Source organism: Rhinatrema bivittatum, chromosome 7, assembly GCF_901001135.1.
Source record: "Rhinatrema bivittatum chromosome 7, aRhiBiv1.1, whole genome shotgun sequence".
Taxonomy (NCBI): domain Eukaryota; kingdom Metazoa; phylum Chordata; class Amphibia; order Gymnophiona; family Rhinatrematidae; genus Rhinatrema; species Rhinatrema bivittatum.
In genome coordinates this window covers 96,148,087-96,171,359 of record NC_042621.1, presented here as the reverse complement: position 1 = coordinate 96,171,359, position 23,273 = coordinate 96,148,087, and the positions used below count along the sequence as shown (strand labels likewise).

The window sequence follows — 23,273 nt, the reverse complement described above, 5'->3', positions numbered from 1 at the left end:
ACTTAATATTGCTATAATATTAAGTCGGAGGGTGTACAGAAAAGCAGTTTTTTCTGCTTTTCTGTACATTTTCCCTGTGCCGGCCAAAATTAACTTTTGTCTTTGGGCAGGCATTAATTTCTGAAAATAAAATGTGCGGCTTCACTGCACATTTTACTTTCTGTATCGCGCGGGAATAGCTAATAGGCCCATCAACATGCATTTGCATGTTGCGGGCACTATTAGTTTCGGGGGGGTTGGCCACGCGTTTTTGACGCGCTATTATCCCTTACTGTATAAGGGGTAAAAATATCGTGTCGAAAACGCGCGGCCAAACCGGGGCTAAAGGTGCGCTCAGCCGAGCGCACCATACTGAATCAGCCCGATAGTGTGAACCATCAGAGGAGTTTGGTAGAAGGAATCTGCCTATATATTTAGCAAGGCAGCGAATATTTGTGCTATGCGCAATTTTATGTACCTTGTGTGAACTATGGGGGATGACCCACAGGAATTATTTAGTAAAAACAATTTAACTATAATAAATCAGTGTTCTTTTAGATACTAGATTAGTTTTGAATTATGATAAAATGCTCATCAAGTGGTTAGATAGGTTTTCCCTTTTGAGAAGTTTGGGGATATTAAATGATGACGTTATAGTGAAACTGAGTGAGGAAGTAAGAAATTTACAGGCGATGTTTGATGATAAATTGTCTATGAAAGTACAAATAAAAAGTTGATAAACTGCATTTTATAAAGTAAAGATCATTCGTCCATTTAGGAAGTTGCTTTCTGTTCAAGAGTTTTGTACTGCTAGTGTAATGAGCAACTTAGATTATTGTACGCTAGTTTACCTAAGGGTTTGTTACCGGGTTTACAATTTAATTCAAAACGCTGCAGTACGTGTGATTTTTGGTTTAAAAATGGGAAGACAGTGTAGCTCCTCATTTGAAAGAGTTACACTGGTTAGCTATTGCTCAGAGAATGCAGTTAAATTATTGGTTTTATTGCATAAGGCCTTGTATGTTGAACCTTATTGTCTGAGTGATAAGGTTACTCGGTGTATAGCACTTTGTTCTTTACATTCTTCTGGTCAGCTCTTATTGTCCGTCCCTTCGGTGCAGCAGTATACTTTATGTACTAAAAGTTTAAGGCTTTCTCTATTATGGGCCCTGGGGTATGGAATGCTGCTCCAATTCAAATTTTCAGTGAGTCTGATTATTTACATTTCCATAAATTGATAAAAGCTTTTCCTTTTTAGACAGGTTTTTAATTGAATTAATGTAGGAGTCATATTCAGTGGGGAGGCTAGTGGACGAATTATCCGGATAACTTGTCCCATGTATTCAACCGGATAAGACCAGCCTAAAGTTATCCGGCTACATGTGCTCCTCTGTGCCTTTTTCTTACACTCATACACACACATCCATGCTCAGTTACACATAGCACCAATGCTTATAAGATCTTCAACTGTACTACATTTACCCAAAGCCAAGCAAGTTGACTGTATTAATCATATAGTCAGCTCAGGGGCGGATTGGCCTATCGGGGGATCGGGCATTCCCCGGTGGGCCGGTCGCTCCAGTTATGTGTCTGCCATGCACGGCCGTGACGGAGCCGCGCTCGGCAGACCACGTGATGTGTCCTGGGCGGCGAATCCCCGGGCCGGTCTTCCTCGGGAATCCGCCACTGAGTCAGCTGCAGCCTGAAATCCTCTAACACAGACATTAAATCATTAACATCTTTGACACTAACTGAATTTGCGATATGACTCAAATGTCTACTGGGTTTCAATTGACAGACTCATAATAAGAGGCTTCCAAAGAGAAATACATTTTTAAAAATTTTCATCAGTTTTCTGTTGGCATACCAATTTCTCAAGTTGAAATCTTTGCCATAAATCTATATCAGGTTCATTTTATTATACATTTCCTAGCTACCATTAAGGCCAAGTCAATAAGCATCTATTGCTCTTATGTACATTATTTTCCATCATTCTTAAACCCAACAATGCTCCTGTGCCATCACAAGGCACGCTCACTTTAAAAATTCTCTGTATTTCTCCAAAATTGCTGGGCCCAATATTCAAAGATATTTGGTTATTTAAATTAGCCGGATAGAACTTATCCGGTTAACTTAGAAGAGACATTCAGTGGCATGGCTATGCTGCTAAATATATCCATTGCTATTTCGGTGCTGGTAACTGCGGCTTCTGAAGGAGTCTTACCCACAAAAATTGTGTTAATTGGAGGGGGATCATAGAAAATATAGGTATTATTTGCATGTTTGACCATACATTTGCATGGGAACTTTAGAAAGTCAATGCCTCCCAATCTAGGTGACTTACACATATGCGTCAGAGACTCTAACATTTAAACCGCACTTTGTGAATTTTAAGATGGTTTTATTGATGCTGCTTCTCCCTAGGTTATCCCACACTGTAATAGTATTTTTATGTTTGCAATATTTATGGAAGCAGTGTTAGAATTCTCTCTCTCAAAATCTGCGCTGGAGTACATTTCATACTAAATATATAATGCTGTGCTTCCAAAGAACCAAATAAACTGATTATTATGCAAATCAAACTTTCTTTTCCGCTCGGCAAGTGTTAACTGAGATTATCTGCATCATATCTGATACTTGCCTTGTCTATGACATTTTAAAAATGTTTTCTCTACTAAATTCAAACATTGGATTCAGAGGTGAATAATTGAATATTGGGCTAACAAAGACCATCATTTCCTCATGTAATTCCAAACTAATCTAGCTGATTTAATCAGTAGGTGCATTTTGATTTCCCTGTGTAGGGAACCACACATCCCATGAACCACATTAATAGACAAATATGACTTCATTATATCTAGGATCCAAATCTGGTGTAAAATTAATAGTTCATATGCTTCCCATTTTTGTAATCATTGAAATCTGAGTCCTGAAAGAATACAAGGTTCAGCCTCCAAGAAAATGGTTCTCTCTCTCTCCTCTATATATACTCAAAGTGGCATCAACAGGCCAATGATCAGAAAGTGGATTTGCTCCTCTATATGCAGATTAGGTTTTACATTACAAGCTGTGACATATCAGGACATAATCTAATGCACATTTGAAAAGGTCTAATCTTGATCCTCTCAATGTGTCGAAGAGATCTAGATCTCTTCATTAGGGCATTTTCACCATTTTTAGCATCTAATTTACCTATTAAATAAGAGGGAAAAACATCTACAGTTTTGTTTGGAGTTATGTTGAAATCACCTGCTAATATAATTTGATAATCTGCAAACTGGGCCACCTGTATAACAATTTGGGAGAAGAAACTATGATTGTATTTGGAGTATCCAGATTTCCCAGCAATATTTTCACTCTTTTCACTTGACACATTACCAAAATAAAATGCCCCTGTCAATCATGTAATGAAAGCTTTTATGTATGAGGATCACAACTCCTGGAAAAAAAAAAAAAAGTACACACAACTTTCAACGCTGTCAGATTTTAATTTTGCATGTTCTGTAACTTGCAAGTGTGCCTCTTGCAAACAATGCAATTTGTGTGTGTTTAATATCTTCAAACAGGCCAATATTTTCCTCTTTTTAGTGGGGAATGAATACCATTCACATTCCAGGCCTAAGTGTCAAAGTAATAATTATTTTTACAATATTATAGTTCCAAGATAACTGAATAATTGCAGTTGGGGCCTCCCAGCCTAGGTGACTGACACACTACTTACACACATGCTTCAGAGAAGATTTCTGTGTCCAGTTTATTTGGTTCTTTGTTAGAGAAAAAGGGATCTTAATGATTGGGACTGGGGAGAAGGGAAGGGGAGGAACCTGGGAATGGGAAGAGAGTAGGGAAGTGGAAAAGGAATCTTAGGCAGGAAAGGTGGAAGGAGAAAGGAAGAAGAAGGAAAGAGGCACAGAAGGAGGTGATGGGGAATTCAGGAAGGATAAAGAAAGGGAATGAGAAGAGAGGAGAGGAGGGGGAAGGGAAGAGGGATCAGGAATGGGGAGGAAGAGGAAGGATTCAGATGAGGAAAGGAGTATAATTTGCTGACTTACATTTTTTGTTTTTTTTGAAGGGCTGTTCATCTTTGTCAAAGTTATGGAAAATTTAATTCCCTATTTTTATTATTTCAATAAAGCACGAAATTAAAATAAAACAGAGCACGATCCTTACCCTGCTGTAAGCATTGGGCCATCGGTTTGAGAAGTAGACCATGTTGTCGAGGGCCAGCAGCCCTGGCGGAGTGCGGTACAGGTCCAGAGAAGGGTTGCTGTAGTTCTGAGGAAGGTGTGGAAGAGAAGAGAGTACGATCAGAGCGAGGGCAGGACAGGACACGAGAACCAGAAAACATTCCAGTGATCCAGCCACCCAACTGGATCGGCAGCATTAAACAAGAGAGCCAGGCCGAGTGACAGGGCCAGGCGAGAGGCTGAAAGTTACATGCGTAGATGCTGCCCAAACCTAGGGACTATAGTAGAAGGCCTACATCCAGGCAGTCCAAATTTGGTCTTGGAGATTTAGCTGAATTCTCAGCCACAAACTTAGTCAATAGACTCGGCGGAAAATTTCCCAAACCTAGATGGCCAAACCGGGTGGGTCTAGCTAAGGTGTTCGGCCACAGCCGAAGAGTGACCTCTAAATGATACAAGGCCAGATTTAAATGGCAGGCAAAGTGGGGCAAAAAAAAAAGTGTTCAAACCAGTTTTGCTGCCCAAGGATTTTATTTCCTGTTTCTTCTGGAAGGGAACACATTCCACAGGCAAAAAAAAGTCCAAACGAAAACCATCTGCAGACAAATAATGTGGACCTTTCACCCCCAAAGTGCTGAATTTAAGAATCAGGCCAAAATTCCCCAGGGCTTTGTGCACAAGTTTGTTTTTGCAGCTTTGTGTATATTTTTTTCTCTTCTGAAGCTGCAGAAAATTAAATCCTTGGGAAAATCATGCACTATTGCTAAATTTTGTAAGCAACTGGCTGGCAGGCTTTGTGTGCATCCTGTTGTCCAAAACTTAAAAATCTGCTCTTGACATATTTATTTAAAAAGTAGTTCATTTCTGATCAACAGTTATAATCCAAAGTGCAACTGCAACTTTTTTTCATCTAGCGTTGAGCGCTCTTAAAATGTATCCAGGATATTACCTTGAAATGCCAACGCCTTGTTTCCAAGTCGATGTCACCATAACTAGTTACATTTAGTGTCACAGGAAAAAGGAAGCAGTGCTCACATCAGCACCTCCTACATTTTTATGCAACAGGACCCCATCTTAACACTTGAAAATGTACACGACCTCAGAGAGCAGCCAAAGTATAGCAGCAGATCTCCATTCCCCCTCCTCTGCCCTCCCTTACACCTCACTCACCCCAATGCAGGGAAGCAATTAGCAGCAGCAGTCAGTCAGCACGGGGCCTGCGAGTCAGTCTGCGCTCACAGGTCCCGAGACTGGAAACCTGTGCAGAGCGGAGGGGTGCAGAGATCCCCTGTGGTGGTGGTGGTGGAGGGGAAGGAGCAACCCTGCTTCTGAGACTCCCATCCACTGCTTTTGTGACCCTATTTCGGGGTCTCTCGACCCACAGTTTGGGAACCGCTGGCTTGGATGACTATTCTGCTAAAATATCATTATAGCCCCTCTGCAGTGCAACTACCCACAATGAGCATCATTGAGCATGTAAAGCAGGTCAGCAGAGCTCCTTGACCTCCTCTGCTGCTTTTGTCGTCGGTTTTGCCCTGGCAGTAGAGTGAGAGTGAGAGTGTGAGTGAGAGTGTGAGTGAGAGTGTGAGAGTATGTGTGTGTGTGTATGTGTGTGTGACAGGAAATAGTACCTGCAGGTAGCCACGTTGCAGACATCACGGAGCACGCCAGAGGATACGTACCGTGAAGCCCAGCTTCTTGAACTCCTTGCAGCAGAGCGAGCGTCGGCGCTCTGTGTTCAGATGGCCGGCGGCAGGGTCGCTCTCGGACTCAAAGGCAGTCTGACGCAGGGCCTGGAGAAACTCTCTCTGTTCCTGAGGGACGGCATGAAAGAGTGGAGAAGGAAGCGCCCCCGTTATTCCCTCTCCGCACTAAACAACAGGCGGCCCCCACAGAAGCTCGGCGGCCAGCATCAGCACCGCCACACAGCACCGTCTGGCACAAGCAAGACGTTTTATTTATTTATTTATTTTATTTAGCATTTTTCTATACCGACCTTCATGGTTAAATACCATATCAAATCGGTTTACATCGAACAAGGGTAGATAACAGAAGGAACAACTTTTTATATTCAAGAAACAAAAAACAAAAGCAATAAAAGACGAAAAGTTACATTTAACAAGGACTGTAAACTTGGAAGCTTAGGTAGCTGGAAGAAAAAGCCCAAAGAGGGTATTAAATTAGATTAAACTTTTCTGGGAAACAAGCCATCCATGCTAACCTGTTACATGCAAGGGACAAAACTGCAGTTTCAGAATCCCGGTGATGCAACAATCCTGTTGACATCGTACGCCTGTGTGATGTCAGAGGTCTAAGTGCTCTAAGGCCCTGAACACATCCAGATGTTCTTCATTTGTCAAAGCTGCAGCATGCAAAAGTGAGTGCATAAAACAAGATCTGCGAGGGAAGTATCCTCATCATCCAGGTAAAGCTAGCTTTACGCTATTTTGTTCTAACGTGTGTATGTGCTCTAACACATTTACAATGTTCAAAGTTTCATCTGCACTGCAACTGATATTCAGGCATCTTCGTGTTCAGTTATTTTATTTTCCTTGGGAGTTTTTCACCGTTTTATCATAAAACAAAACAAACTGGAGAAAAATCAGTAGAAGAAGTGACTCTCTTTTTTCCCACTAATTTTTCTCTTGTTTCTGTTCATCGTAATAAAATTAAAAAAACAAAAAAGAAAAGAAAGGTCCCTGCTAATAACGAAGCTACGGGATTAAGTTCATAGCTAAAGTGTTGGTAGTCCTGCAAGCGGCCTCCCGTGTTTCCTGTGCACTCTGCTGAGGTACGACTTCCTGGAAAATATCCCCCGGCCACCTCTCAACGTAAGCTGCTGGTGAGAAGGAAGGGTCCTGCTAATAAGCCGATGCAATAAACTGGCGGCTGGACAGCCTGGCACCGGCCCTGCTCCCTGCCCAGGATCAGGAGTGTGCACTGCTTTCACAGCTCACCTGATCCCAAGCTGGCTTCAGAGCAGGTCTAAAGTTATCCGGCCTCGTGTGGCCAGCTAACTTTACAAATAACTGGCTACATTCTTTAGAAGTAGTGCTGTAAAATAAAAAAAATTGTGAATTTACAGCCCTAACCGGTCCCCTCCTCCCTTTTATTCCAGCTTTAAAGGCTTGGCCCTATTCCTCAAATTGGTGTCATCTCAAATTAGAAAAGCAATAGGGGTCATGCCTCATCCCCTCCCCCCACTCCCAGGTTTTTTTTTTTTTTGTTTTTTAAATAAGCTTCTTTCCAGGGTTAGCCCCCCCCCCCCTCCCATCCCAACACTATCCCTTCCACCCCCTTGTAAGCTGCAAGCAAGGTTTTCTTTTGGCTTGGATAGCTGCATCATCCTACCGCGATCCGGGCCCAGCACATCTGCATCACCCAGCTGCTATTCAAAAGAATAGGAACATTGGTTCTCCCCTGCTAATTTTCATTCCTGTAGTACCACAGATCAGTCCAGACTCCTGGGGTTTTGCCTCCCTGCCAGCAGACTGAGACAGAGAAAGTTTCACTGACACTGTCCATAACCCAGTGTGTCCCCTGCAGTCCCTCAGTACTGACCTGTAACCAAGCAGACAGCAACCACCATACATTTCTAAGCAAACTCCCTCCCCTCCAAGGGGTGGAAGAAGGTGAAGTTGCCCAAAAAGACAATGGAAAACTCGTTTCCCAAATTTAACATATGTGGTCTGCATTGAAAACCTTCAACAACTCTGCACTATATACAAAGCAACAGTACGAGCAGCGGACTCTCTCCCCCCCCCCCCCAGTAAATCGGTGGATCTCTGGACTGATCTGTGGTACCTCAGGAACAAAAATTAGTAGGTAAGAACCAAATTTTCCTTTCCCTATACATACCCAGATCAGCCCAGATTCCTGGGATGTACCTAGGCTCCCCTTAACTCGGTTGGGACCTGGAGAGTTCTGTTCTCAAAGCACATGGAAGCCGGAGCCCCAACATCAAAGCAATAATGCCTAGCAAAAGTGGGCAATGACTTCCCAGTAGCCACCCAGCAAATTTTATGCAGAGGCACCTGTTGCAACTCAGCCCAGGAAGTCGCCTGAGAACACGTCAAGTGTGCCCCTTTAGAAATGTAAATTGACTCGATTGCGTCCTTCAGCCACTGCACAATTGTAGCCTTAGACACCTTACTTCCCTTCTTTGGACCGCTCTATTTATTTATTTTATTTTTATACACCGATGTTCGATTTTACATATCATACCGGTTTACAGACAACTGAGTGGTGCAGGAAACCAAGTGTTTCCCTTTGTCTAATACAAGGAATGTTTATAACAGCAAAGATGGATAAAAACGTTAAACAAATAGTCAAGGTGTAGATATATATTACAGGATAACATCTGTAATTGATTAACGGTTAAACAAATAAATAAAGGTATAGATATTATATATCAAGTCGGTATACAGGGAGCTGAGGTGGGGGTAAGCTACGGATACAAAGAGGTGATCCGATCTATGGAAATCATAAGTGACCTTTAGATACCTCAATAATGCATGCCTCCCATGTAAGAGCCTAAGTTCTCCTACATGAGACGTAGACGAATCCAAATCCGAAAAAGCTGGAAGCTCCACTGTCTGTCTAACTAAGATGAAATGCTGAGACTACCTCAGGCAGAAAAGAAGGCACCATGCATAAAGATACCCCCCGAATCAGACATCTTGTAGGAAGGGATCTTGACACAACAGTGCCTGGAGCTCTGAAATTCCGCTGTCTGAACAAATAGCCACCAAGAAAACCACTTGAGTCAAGTCCTTAACTGCAGCTCTCTTTAGTGGTTCAAACCGAGCTTCACACAATCCTCTAAGGACTAGATTCAGATTCCAAGACGGACAAATGTTCCGCACTTTGATCAGAACCTTTCTGTAGAAAAGCCAAAATTGTGTGATTTGGATGGAATCAGAGCTCTGGTGCTGCCGTGGATTAGAGGGATTCTTCTTTGTCGTCCTTCTGTGGTCTCTGATGGTCAAGGGATTATGGCAGATAGAAAAATATCCAGGCAACATGATCCTGGTAACTCCAGCGTGGCCACATTGACCCAGCCTGAACAGGCTGAGGCTGCACTCCGTCAACAGCAGACCAGGACTTGAAGATCCTCCAATTTTGGACATACATCAAGGATGTAGAAAGTCGCCTAGCCTGGCAGTAAGTTGGAAATAACTGCTTTGGAACTCCTTCTCAGTCGTCTTCTCTCAGAAGCGAAGCTGTAAGACAGAAGTGAGCCACCTGACCCGAAAATATTGGGCCCTGGTGGAAAAGAGTCTACTGATGTCCAAACCTCAGGGGCCATCTATGGCCATGTTGATCAGATCTGGGAAGCATGGTCAATGTGGCCACACTGGAGTTACCAGGATCACGTTGCCTGGATATTTTTCTATCTGCCATAATCCCTTGACCATCAGAGACCACAGAAGGAAGACAAAGAAGAATCCCTCTAATCCACAGCAGCACCAGAGCTCTGATTCCATCCAAATCATGTTTCTGTTCAGCAGCTGTAAACTGTGACTCTTTGGTTGGCATACTCCCATCTTCCATGAATGAGACACATCGCTGCCATTGACAGCTCCCATTCCCTGAGGTCTTTCTCCAACTGAGAAAATCTGCCTGAATGTTGTTCACTCTGGTGATGTGAGATGCTGCCAGCCATTCCAAGTGCTGCTCTACCCAGAGAATCAACTCCCGGGCCTCTCAAGCCACTGCCTGATTCTTGGTTCTGCCTTGGCGGTTGATTAGGCCACCATTGTTGCATTGTCTGATAGTATCCGTACTGGATGGCCACGTAATCCTTGGCAGACAGGCAAGCAACATGAAATGCACTGCTCTCGTCTCTAACCAATTGATAGACCATGAGGCCTGTTTCCACCACTAGCCCTGTGCCGACTGATCTTGCCACACTGCATCACCGGTGCAAGCCAAGAGGCTTGCACCGGTGATGACTATTACCCAATTCAAAACCTCCAATTCTGCAACACGTTTGAGATTGGTGTGAGTAAACCACCACAAAATACTATCCCTGGCTTCCCCCTCTACCAGAAGAGGAAGATGAAACTCTTCCAATAACAGATTCCAGCGGGACCGAAGAGCCCCCTGCAGAGGCCACATATGCGCAAACGCCCAATGCATTAATTCCAATGTTGATACCATAGAATCCAGGACCTGTAAATAGTTGTATTTTAAGTGAGATGTTTGGCACTTGATCACATTTTTATTTCTTTTATCCTGTTTTATATTTTGTGCTTCTTGGGAACCGTTGTGAAGGAACTGCTCTAAATGACGGTATAGAAAAGTCACTAAATAAAATAAATAAAATAGTTCCAAACCCTGGACTCCGAAAGCTGTAGCAGAAGCCTAATCTGACTCTGCAATTTCAGCAATCTCTCTCTTTGAGAAGCACTCTCTCCGCCAACGTGTCAAACTGAACTCCCAGATACTCCAGTTTGAAAGAAATGGCTCGTTGCTAGGTTCACCAACCATCCTAGAGACTTCAAGCTCATCAGTACCTTTTGCACTAATTGTCAACAGAAGTCCTTTGATTTCACACGAATGGATGCACCAACATACTCTCCTTTTTGCAATGCGGCCACCCCCACCATCATCACATTGATGAAGGTACATGGGGCCATCACCGGCCAAAAGGAAAGGCTCAAAACTGAAAATGTTCCCTTAGGACCATGAACCTCTGGAATCTCTGGTGTTCTAGCCTGATGGCTATGTGCAGATGTGCCTGAACTCTTCCTTGTGTACCACCACTATGACGGACCTCAGAGTTTCCATGCGGAAACGGGGAACCTTGAGATCCACATTTAACTTCTTTAAATCAAATATCTCTTGAATTGGATACAAGGGGGGAAAGAAACAGGACACTTTTTAAAATTTGCCTCCAGCCACACTAAGCATATTCAGGGTCTGAGCCAACAAACTCAGCAAAACATCTCTGCATATGACTGAGAGCTAAGAAAAAAATCTTAGCTCTCAGTCATATGCAACATCTCCCTCCTTCTACATGTAAGAAAGCCAATTCCCCACTGGAATCCTCCGATGTCACATAATCCACATCCCCTTAAACATTAGCAGGGACAGCCTCTCTGCGGCATTTGCCCGCTCTGAGTGACAAATGGGAGGCCCGAGCATACGATCCCTACATAGTAGGTTGCTTCGCCTTCAGCGGGCACCCCTACAGAAATGTCTGCAGACCCTGAAAACATTCCACCCAGGAGAAGGAGGCTGGCTCTATATCAGAGCCTGGATCTATACTGGAGCTCATAGGCCCAAATTTGCTCTAACCTCTCTCTCTCTTAGGGAAGCTTTTGCCTTTGGAAACAAGGGTGGATGGAGAACTGACTGTTGCCTTGTCTCCCCACTCCACTCACCTCTAGACCCACCATAGGCCGAGGGGATGCAGCAACAAGGGCAAAAGCTGTAGTAGTCAAATCGCTCTGAGCATCTAAACAGTACTGACACAAACGGAGAGAGAGTGAGGAATGAATTGTTATCAGACAGCAAGCCTCACAGATAGCAAGGCATTTGGACCTGTTTGTCCCCAGCGCCTAGCTCTCCTGAACTTTGGCTCTAGGCGGCCTCCTGTGCGCACACCAATGCCGTCCGGACATACACACCCCCCCCACCCCCCCCAGGACGCGTGCATATACAAGCTCAAAACTAGGTCGCGGTCGTATGCACACAAGTATATGCGCAAATATGCACTTGTATAGTCCGTGGTCGTACATGCACAAGAACTTGCTCAAACATGCGCTTACGTTTAGATTGCAGTTTCATGTGCACAAGTACCCGCGCAAACATGTGCTCCAGTCTAGGTCACGGCCTTATGCGCACAAGTACCTATGCAAATATGTGCTCAAGTCTAGGTCGCAGACGAACGCACTCAAATCTAGGCACAGATCACCATGCATGCAACTGCCCCGCGGTGAGAATGCGCACACGCCTATGCACGAGGAAAAAGAACCGCTGCCGTAGTCTACCACACAGCTAAGCAAAGCCTGCCTGTACCTTCAGCACATTTAGGCCCAAATCTTTGCAACATATGGTGCCAAAAATCATCAAAGGCCTGAAGAGCTTCTCAAAAGCTCAGGCCTCTTGATTGGCCAAGAATCCATCAAGACTGGAGCCAAGAGCCAGCATCCCCTATTGCCTTTTCCATTAAACAAGCTTTGCGCATAAGCAAAGACCTCTACCAGAACCAGAGACGACTCCTCAGTGCAAGTGCCTCTCTGTATCTCCCAGGGACAGGGAATCACCAGTGAGAGTTGAGGAGGGATTCCCTACTTCTCCCGCCATCGCTACTAGGGAATCAAAAATGGCTGCTGTTTCTAAGCTGACGGGGAAAGCCTCAGCGCTAGACCCCGTCACCTGCGAGGCTTCTTCTACAGAGGCGGCCCTGCTCAATGCAGAACACCCTCTCCCCGAATGCCATGCCGCTTTTGCTACACACACATGCTGTTCCCTCTCTGCACCCGTGGCACCACCAGCACCTCAACAGTAAGCAGGGAAACAATCCCTTAACACTCTAGAGCCAATACCCAGTCTCCTCCGTGGGCAGAGAAGCTCCTTCCCTGGAACCCCGATACTGCACAGATTCCTCTAACTAGTTCCTTGTTGTTGGTTTGTTTGTTTTTTTTACCTTTGAGAACAAATAAAAATACATAGAAACCAATAGTTTCCTTTGGTGCAGAGGTTCCGGTTCCAGGAGCGCAGGCCACATGGCAGATCAGAAGCAAGCCAGACCACTGGCTATATCTGTCTGCTTTCAGCAAACTTTAGAACCACAGCCCAGGACAAACCGTGTAAAAGGAATACCTCCCTGCTCCACTGGGCTTGCAGTGCAGAACTGCCTGCAGGTCCACCACTGTCTCATGGGGAATGAGGGATCTGGACCACCAGATGTCCACCACACGGACCTCCAGACTGAGCTATCAGAAAGGTCACCAACCTACTGCTCTCGTTCAACTCAAACCAGGGGGGAGTGGCCCCCACCAGGACTTCCCAACCCCCTGGGAGGATCCAGAAAATGTTGTCTTTTAATCTTGTCTCTCTCTCCAGGCTGCAGGTTTTACACCATCTACCATCTGCTGGAGACACAGAAATACTGAGGGACTGCGGGAGGCACACTGTGTTATGTACAGTCTCAGTGAAACTTTCTCTGACTCCGTCTGATGGCAGGGAGGCAAAGCCCAGGAGTCTGGACTGATCTGGGTCTGTACAGGGAAATCTGGTTATGTTTAAAGTTATCCAGCCACCATTAGCCAAGGATATTCAGTGGAACATTTATCCTACTGAATATCCAAAATCAAGTTAGCCGGATAAATTGTCCACTAAATGTCCTACTGAATATGGACCCTAAATTTCCACCATGTTACCAGCTAAGGAAAAACATGTTTTCCTCAATTCTGGAGAAGATCAAGTTCATTTATTTGATTTATATTCTGCTTTTCAGGCACTTCAAAGTTCAGATTTATGGAAGTTCAAGTCTAGATTTCTTTTCATAATTGCTCTGGTAGCTTTCAGAAGAGGATTCCAGGCTACCTTCCACCAGTGGCCTCTGAGAACAAACCATCTGTAAGAGTCTGGGGCTACAAACACCTCCAAAAATCCCAAGTCCCACAATTATACGTCTAGCTATAAGCCCCCCCAAAACCACTGTCTCTGATCTGTTGATAAAATTCGGTTTTGCAGCTTTATAAACCATCCTGGGCACGGAGACTGGGAAACCGTGGGCTCCTGGAAACAGCATCTCCAAAGTTATCCCACTTCATAGAAAGAAGGGACCCTGCTCATATTCTATGAGACCCATTGCCTGAACGCATCAGGCTCCTAACTGACACCTTGGGCTTTAAGATGGCTTTAAAAAACTGTTTTATTTACAGAGGCCCTTAATGTAGACACCTAAAGTACCAGTTGCCGTTTATTGTATCAGGAAGGTTTGTAATTACTGTTTGTCTCTGTACAGCTCTACAGAAGATCTTATACAGCTTTGTAATCTATGCTATTTTGTCTTGTGAACCATTTCGTCTATTGTTATTTTGTATTTTACGAGTGTTTTTACTATAACCCGCTTTGAACATCGCAGAACATGGGCTATAAATCTTTTAAAACAAATAAGAACATTCAGACTAATAGAGCTACCAGTATACAGTGAAAAAGAGGCCTAACTGCGCTCTGAGGTTTGGACCATTGCTCCTCTTACTGACTGTACAGCAGAGCTCCCCCCCTTCTCGCCAAATGATCCTCCTCCATCCCTGAACGCACCGGGTTATACGGATCCATAGACATCTTCATACGCGGCTCCAGAAGATTCAAGGATAAGGACTGTAGAACGTACAGATAATGAGCCATCTCATCTCCCATTGACTCTGAGCTGTGGATAATTTTCTAAACAAGCCGACACACACACACACAAAAAAAAGCAACACATTATACATTGTAGTAAATGCAGCTGTCCAATGCAGGCAACTGGGTGGAGCATGGAACTACTATACTATAGTATTGCTGATTGGAGAGAAGTCTCAAACTGTGTAATCTCATGAATCTCCTGGGGTTTTCAAGTATGTTCAGACTGCAACCATCTTGTGAAGTTCTTGAGGGAGCTCCAGGCAAGCAAAAGTAGGGTACTGCCTCAGACAACCTTCCATGTGTCAGATTCTAGTCACCACCGATATCCATAAGATAATACTAAGACTGCTGCACTGTCTGGATCATCAATGCACAGAAATAGGAAGTAATGTCAGGAGGAGCAATAGGGGCTACCAGTATGGTGCAGGGCCCTAAGGCAGTCACCCCGAATCCTGTACCCAAGGATGGTCTTGCTCATCAATGATCTCCAGAACACATACCTAAGGGCTTCCCATGAAGGTAAAGTGGGAGATAGGTGGACAAGAGATGGGGTGAGTATAGTTGGATGGTTAAATAAGAGATGACGACAAAAGATTAGTGGTAGACTTGTTTTTCTCACCTTGTGAATAAACTGCCTCACATCCCTTCTCCAGAGAAAGTCAACCATTTCCTTGAATAAAAAAGGGAGGCAGAACATTATGAAAATAATTTCCTACCCTTTTTCCTTTTCATCTCAGCTAACCCCTACAAAAATATATAGCGAGCCATTTCGCATGTCCTATCATTCCGATTGCTTCCTTCAACAAGTTGCCTGTGTTGTCTCAAAGGAAGACAAAAAAAGCAAACTAGCCAACCTGGTAGATATCCTCTCCTGATATGGTCAAGGAGACCCTCTTGAAACAAAATTTCCATGGATTATAAACCATTACCATCTGACCATGGGTTCAGTGGCCTGTGTGTATGTAATGAGTTAGTAGGCTCAGTCAAGTTCCCTCTGGACAATTGCACTCACCACTTGACATGAACCACCAAGGTCATTCAGCACTCTCAGCAGAGCTGCCGAGCATTGGATGTGAACAGAAATTGAATTCTCCTTCAGAATAAGAATGAGGTAGATATTGACAGGATAGGGGGAAGTTTACACTGTCATTGACTCTGCTGTGCCTGTTGGGTGGATGGGGGAGCTTTGTCTACAGTGCTTCCAGTTTATCACCTTTTATAAACAGTAAACATAATCTAATGAAAATGAAATGAATGAGTCCACCACGTTTCAGCTATTACCTTCTTCTCCCCATCGCTTGTGCTCTGCAGCAAGGCAATCAGTAGGGCCATGGCTTTTATCTGGATCTTCTGGTTCATCCTGCAAAAAAAGGTTAGATACAGGCAGTGACTAAATGAAGAAGCAACAGATGGCTACAGTCAGAAGGACTCACCAAGCAACTGATAGAAAGAGGCAGATATCCCAACAAATGCACCCACAGCGTTTGATACCTTGGACCATAGTATTCTAATATCACATCTAGTTCAAACTTGGAATCCCAGGGACTGTCCTTGCATGGTTGCATTCCTAATTGTCAGATCACATGCAACAAGTCAAATATGGCTCCCAAACCTTCTCCAGATATCTTTTATTGACTGGAGTCCCCTCAGGGATCATCACTGTTGCATTATTTAACATCTAGTTAAGGCCAATTTATTATTTGCTATCTGGTTTAGGTCTCCATGTTCATTTGTGTGCAGACAATATTCAGTTTTTCTTTCCAATTACAGCTGATATAAATACCATGCTCAGTCTTATTGCCACCTATTTGAGTGCTATTAAGAGTTGATTATTGCTCAGTTTAGCTAAGACTGAGATTATCAGACTATGCAGATTTTCTTCATTTTATTTTCCATTGTCCTTTCTGTTTGAAGGTTGCACAAAGTCCAACTTAAGAAAGCTAGGAACTTGGGAGTCGGAGTTATCATTGAAAGCTCAAGTTAGAACAGTTTTACAGAAATCCTTTTTTAAGTTTTGGATGTTGTGGAAGCTTAAACCATATTTGGAAACGTGATTTTCATACAGTTGTGCAATTGCTGGTATCAGGACTAGACTACTGTAATTCTATCTATCTTGGCCTTCTTCATTCCAATTTAAAAGCTCTTCAAATAATTAAAAATTCTGCAGCGTGCATTCTTACAGGGACCATGCGCTTTGAACATGTCTCTCCGATTCTGTATTCATTATACTGGTTGCCAGTGGAATGGAGAAGATGATATAAGAATTTATCAAGGATTCATAGGAGCATTGAGCAATGAAGCCCGGCAATGGATTAGCTCATTAATAAAAAAAATGTATTGGTCTGTGAGAAGTCTTCGATCTTCCGGACAATGCTTGCTGGATCTATTGTCTGCTAAGTTTGACAGATTAGCAGCGTCACAAGAGAGGCTGTTCGCAGTAACAGGTCCAAAATTATGGAACAGACTTCCTGATGCTCTCGGGGAAGGAGGTACGTTTTATAACATTTCTGTTTAGGGAGTTGTTTAACTTGAGTTGCGACTAAGAAAGCAACGAAAGGTCTCAAGAGTGCTATTCATGCTAGTAGGTTATAGTCCATATATTGAAGAGAGTTCTGGCCCATAATGTATGTTTGTTGATCAATTGTGAATGGTTTTATGTAAGCTGCTTAGGACCCTGGATAATGCAGCATAGGAATTTAAAAAGTTAAATCGTAAAAGAGCCTCTGGTGTGAGAAAGAAGCATTCAGCACAGAGATCGATATACAATCAGACATCTGAGGAAAATGATTAGAAGCCATCCAGCGATGTGCGGTGCCTCCCTGTCCATACAGTTAGCTGTAAGTTAATAGGTATTGGTGCCAGCGTGATTTACTATTCAAGACTATCACTGTATGCAAGCTTGACCATTGGATTTGTATGCAGAGACAAGCGAGACCAACCTGTGCACAGTCACAGCCTTGTACAGTATGACATCTATAAATTTACTATAAAGCACTTACAAATTTTAGATTTGTCAAGGCTGTATAATATATTTTTGAATATTTTAAAATGCCCTGGGCAACAGGTTTATTTATTTATTTAAAACATTTTTAACCCACCCTTCCCACGTTCAGGGCAGGTTACAGTATAACATTCACAATTTTTTTAAAAACAGAACATCGAGATGTCACATATAATCCTTATAAATAATCGACATGTAGTCAAAAAAATATTAGACATGAAATTAATAACTAAAAGCAAGTTTAAATAAAAAGGTTTTTAATGTGTTTTTTTTAATTTTAAAAACCTCAGGTCATTTAGGCTTCTCAATTTGTTTGGTAGCGAATTCCAGAAAATTGGACCGGCTATTGACAGTGCTCTTTCCCTTGTTTCATCAAGGCGTGCCAATTTAAGGGAGAGAATCTCTAAGAGGTTCTGATCACGCCGGGGAGTGTATTTTCATGATGGCGTTAATCCATGGAGATTGTATATTATTAATCAGGGAATGAGTAATTGTGGCAAGTTTATATTGAATTAGGAATGGTATTGGTAACCAGTGAAGTTGCTGTAATACTGGGGTAATGTGCTCACGAACTGCTGTGCCAGTCAGTAAACGAGCTGCAGAATTTTGAATGATCCGTAATGCTCGAAGGGTATACTTAGGTAAATCAATGTGGAAGGAATTACAATAATCTGTGATAGAAAATAGTAGTACCTGCAAAACAGTTTGGAAATCAGCAGAGTCAAGAAATGGTTTAAGGTGATGTAATAGCTTTAATTTGTGATATGATGTCTGAATCAAACTTAATTTGAGCATTCATGCTTAATGATTGATCAGTTTGGATACCGAGATTTCGTACAGTTTTTTTCATTTCAATGCATTGACCATTAAGAGTAAGTTCAGAAGGAGCATTACATAAAGGAAATCTTGCTAAGCGTATTATTTCAGTTTTTTTGAATATTAAGTGCTTATTTGTTTTGAGATAACCAGTTTTTAATAGTGGTAAGATAATTAGATAAAACTCGTTCAGTTTGTGCCCATGTCGATTTAATTGTAAGGAAATATAGTACATATCTGCATATAATCTATAATGTAAGCCAAGACTTGCAAGTATTCAGCATAATAGTGTCATATAAATGTTGAATAACTCGGCCAATAATGTGGAGCCTTGAGGAACTCCAGACGTTATGTCTGCCAAGACTAGATATAAGATTCGATCTTGACTTGTAGAGCTCAATTTGACAAAAACGAAGTGAACCAAGCTAATACTTTCCTTGTTAGTCCTAATGCACCCAAGCGGTTTAACAAGATACTATGGTCTATTGTATCAAATGCTGCCAAGATGTCCAGCAGCACCATAATATCACTTGTACCATGCTCAAAGCCTCATCTAAGTATGTCAAAACTCAGATGAGGCTTAACTAGCATGGTACAAGTAACTAGAAGTGGAACAATCCAACTCCCAGTAATACTTGCTTAACACAGTACCAGAAATACAGGTAAAAGGGTTGTTTATCAATCAATCAATGTGATTGATTAGAACATAAGATTTGCCATACCGGGTCAGACCAAAGGTCCATCAAACCCAGTATCCTGTTTCCACAGTGACCAAGCCAGGTCACAAGTACCTGGCAGGATCCCAAGGGATTGAAAACCCTCTGCTGCTTTATAATGCTAGCAACAGTGTTCAGTGACATTAAGCTCAAAACAGAGCGTGGTTAAATGCAAGAAGCTCACTCTGGACAGACCGTAAGAAAAGAAGAGTCACGGGTGAAAATTACTTTGAGTGCCGCAACCAAACCTCCCTCCCCAGCCCCCAAAAGTAGAAAATACAAAAGAAGATCAGAGGCACACCAAAAAGTGCAGTATATTTTATATTTGGAAAACTAATTCCACAGTTATAACAAGCAGCTATTGTCATAACAGATCACGTCCCCAACATGTGCTTCATGTCTACATAATGATTGTCCTTTCTTCTTACATAATCAACTTATACACTGATTTTATAGTCATAAGATTAAAAACTTATATTCAGATAATTATTATAGGGGCCTGATTTACTAAATTTCTTTTCCCCATAGACTTAGAATAGGAAAAGAGCCTTAGTAAATCAGTCCCTATAGCGTAGGTATACCGGCTACCGTGCAGACAGATGGATAATATTTATAGCTGCAGGGCAGACTCCACTGATGTGGTTATAGATAATCCTCTAACTGCAGGCTGGCTTCTGTTTGCATCATACTTACACCTGCAGGTGGGTGACAAGCCTGTCCAGCGTCACATCACTTTTGACTAGCTTATAGAGGTAAGGGCTACTGAGTACCATGTTCTCCAGGATTGCCAGTGAGAGCTGCTGGACAGTGGCATCCATTAAATTCTTATTCACATAGCTCACTATCTGCAATGGGAGAACTAAAAGTAAATCATGTCGTCATGCAAAGAGTGGTCAAGTCAATGTCATAGAAAACTACAGAGATCTTGTAAAATTGGTTCATTCAGAATATCCAGTGCTTTCAGTGATGAGCTCTATGTATGTGTACAGGACAGAGGAAAGGTTTTCCCTTGAGCACAGTAATAAAATGCCTAAGACAGGGTTACAGGAGGGTCCATTCAGTTATAACTGACAAACCCTAGCTATGGTAAGATATCATTAAAAAAAAAGCCATATCATCTCAGAAGCGATGCAGTTTCTATACAGCTAATATTAGGCAGCTTTAAAATGATTAAAAAAAAAAAATCCTAATCCACCCAAGCAAAATCTGCTTCCCAAAATCCCCTGGGCTCTCCTCACAGTTAAGAAAGGTCTCCAGGTATTTTCTTACCTTTGAAATGAAAGTCAGGCTTAGTGTCTCCCAGGAGACAAAGCCGTGCTCCATAAGCTCCATGAAGGCGTTCAGAGTATAAGCCAGAATCTCACCAATCCTGAAACACCAAATCAGCAATGTGCGGTAAAATCCAGAGAGAGATGTCACCGAGACAGACAAAAGAAAGGATAAGCGAACTAACAGAGAGCTGGAGAAACCGCAGAGAAGCCCAATTGTGACAAAAAGGAGAAGTATTCCAGCAGAAAGCAGGAGAGGCTGCTAAGGAGACTGACAGAGAAAGGAAGGACAAGTGAGTTGAAGAGACTGCAAAGAAGACCAAGTCGAAAACAAAGGTAAAGAACAAATGAGTTTCTGAGAAAATCCAAGATAGAGAGAGCTGGCGGGATCTAAGGCTGAACCAGTGAAAGAAGAAGTACTATCAGACACCTATCCAAGTTCAAGAAGGAAGGCCCAAGAACGTGAGGCAAAATAAAAAGGAAATCAATGAAGACTGCTAGGAAGTAAGGAGAAACAATGAGAAAACAAGACCAATGAGGAACCAAGGAGGAACATGTAGGCGGAGACCAGAGGTAACCTAAAAGGAAATAATTCCAGCAAGAGAGGCTCAGAAATCCTCCACAAAAATCATGTAAAAAGTAAGATCACAAGAGGCCTGGATGAGTGGAAAACTGGGACGGACCAAAAGGCAACCATGACAAGACTTGATAACAGAGTGCTTGGGATAGTAACCAAGGGAAAGCCTTAAAAAAAAAATCATAGAAAGATTTAAAAGTCTATACTCTGTCTAACTTCAGGGCAGCTCTTTGGTTATGACCAGTTTTACCTGGATATGTTATCCAACTAACTCTGAATATTGGATTGGCCTGGATAACTTAGCTGGTTAATGTAACTCCTCCCAGAAATGCCCCCAAAAGGCCCCTAAGCTAGCTGGATAAATTTTAGCCTGATAATGAGATATCCAGATAAATACCAAAATATTCAAAAGTCGGCAACTAGCCCGATAGCTTGTGAGTTATCTGCCTAAATGACTCTGAATATGACCACTCAAGAACAAGGGGTGTTTCTCCAAGATCCTGGTCTGGCACACAATAGTCAAACATTCTAGTTTAGGATTCTAATAGTTGTCATTCCTCCACTTCTTACTCTAAAATATTCTCCTGTGCACTGCTTCTTAGTAGAAAATAAACAAAATGACCCTCTGCTTCTTTGCACATCTTAAAATTCTCTTCAAAAAGAAAATGTGTAATAAGAAGTTATCGTGGTTGTGTTGTCCTGGAATAATACTTTTATTGGACTAAGATGAAAATTATGCACAGATGAAGATGCATTTGAGTTTTCAAAACCACACAGGCCCCTTTCTTCAGCTATAATCACAGAAAAAAAATACATGGAGGCATTCCTTAGCTCATTTAATACGATGGGATCGCATTTGCAGAAGGGAACTGCGTGATCTCAAAAATTCATGTACATCACAGTCTCTGCCCAATTTTCATGTTGGTTCAATTAAAAGGTACAACAACGTAAGAATGAAATGAAATTTGAAATGTTGGCAGTATCCAACTTTATACTCACTCGTTTCCTTCTTCTACAATCTGAAACAGGATTTTCAGCCCATCCCTGCTGATAAACTCTTGTGCAAAGGTAATATCTGTGGAAAGGCTGGCAAGCTTCTTCAAAGAATCCAACTTTACATCCTGGTTGCTGCTCTGAACTCCGCTGTACAGCCTCTGGGCCTCTTGCTCCTATTGTGAAGCAGGGCAATCAGACCATGCTAATCAAAGGCCAACAGAGAAATTCCAACCAAAAAGATCGCACCGTGAGAAAGCAGTAGGAAAGCAAACACAAGCCAAAGTTGGGTTTTATGTGCGCAAGTTGCTTTCAAAATCAACTGGGTGTTTTGGGTGAAAAAGATACATGCAAAACATGATTTCAGGCATACTTTTCCCTGCACTCCTGGTAGGCATTCCTGAACGGTGGCGCTCTGGCGGGGAAAGGATTTATGCGCACATTTGATTTTCACAGGAGCAAGGTTCCTTTCAACATGTTGGGGTGTTCTGATTTCACGCCAACATCCAAGTCAGTCCTGGTCATGCTCCTTGCAGACGCTGTTCACTTTGCTCTATATCAATGTGCACGGATAGAGTTGTCACTCCCAGTGGCTATCAAATCCACCTTCACCATTCTACTCATGTCAAACCAGTGGGGTCATTTATGTGATTAAATGCCCCTGCGCTAAGTTCTATGTTGGCAAAACTACCTGGGCTACATGTACCAGGATGATAGAACATCGTAGGTGTTTGGACAAGGGTCAACTTGTGGCACCACTGGTCACGCATTGCATTGATTTTGGACACCGTTTTGAGGATCTTCGGTTCTGCATCACCAATGTTCCCTGACTAAGTTGGTGTGGGAGTGACTTTTCCTACTGCCTTTTACAAACAGAGCAGCACTGGATTAATTGGTTGAATACTTTGGTTCCCCACAGTTTAAATACAGATATGGATCTTAAAGTTTTCCTCTGATTTTTGTTGCATATTTTCACTTTTGCTGACTGTATTAGTGAGAATGGACTTTTGTTAATTACCTTTTAAGAGTTTTGATTGGTTTTGATTAATTTCTTTGCCATTGGGCCTTTTCAACAGCAAATAAATGAATTAAAACCAATCAAAACTCTTAAAAGGTAATTAAGAAAAGTCCATTCTCACCAATCGTTTGTTTTTTGGGTTTTTTTTTGACAGCTTGACATGGATGGATTTTGGCATCACTTCTTGATTTTTCCCTGTAAATGCCATCAGATTATGGCCAAGTTCAGAAGACCTTTTAAATGTAAGAGATTGGGAGATCCATTTGGAGCAAATTATGCAGACCTTCCCCCAATGCAGGTTGTCCAAAATGCCAGCTGATGTTGGGGTTTGATATTGACTTTCTGCTGTTATA

At 42.5% G+C, this 23,273-nt stretch overlaps 1 protein-coding gene across 2 annotated transcripts in view; it reads right to left on the bottom strand.

The window, feature by feature from the left end:
• The window catches only part of ELMO3 (engulfment and cell motility 3), an 86,883-nt gene that overhangs the window by 18,236 nt on the left and 45,374 nt on the right, over positions 1–23,273 (bottom strand). The window contains exons 7-14 of one of the 2 annotated variants that reach the window (XM_029608752.1): positions 21,909–22,078; positions 20,334–20,433; positions 19,758–19,909; positions 15,813–15,891; positions 15,151–15,201; positions 14,448–14,570; positions 5,849–5,980; positions 4,150–4,254 (exon numbers count right to left, since the gene is read on the bottom strand). In XM_029608752.1, coding sequence (XP_029464612.1) covers positions 4,150–4,254; positions 5,849–5,980; positions 14,448–14,570; positions 15,151–15,201; positions 15,813–15,891; positions 19,758–19,909; positions 20,334–20,433; positions 21,909–22,078 — 912 coding nt within the window. The remainder of the gene's footprint in view (positions 1–4,149; positions 4,255–5,848; positions 5,981–14,447; positions 14,571–15,150; positions 15,202–15,812; positions 15,892–19,757; positions 19,910–20,333; positions 20,434–21,908; positions 22,079–23,273) is intronic. The other variant, XM_029608753.1, reaches the window with a different exon arrangement.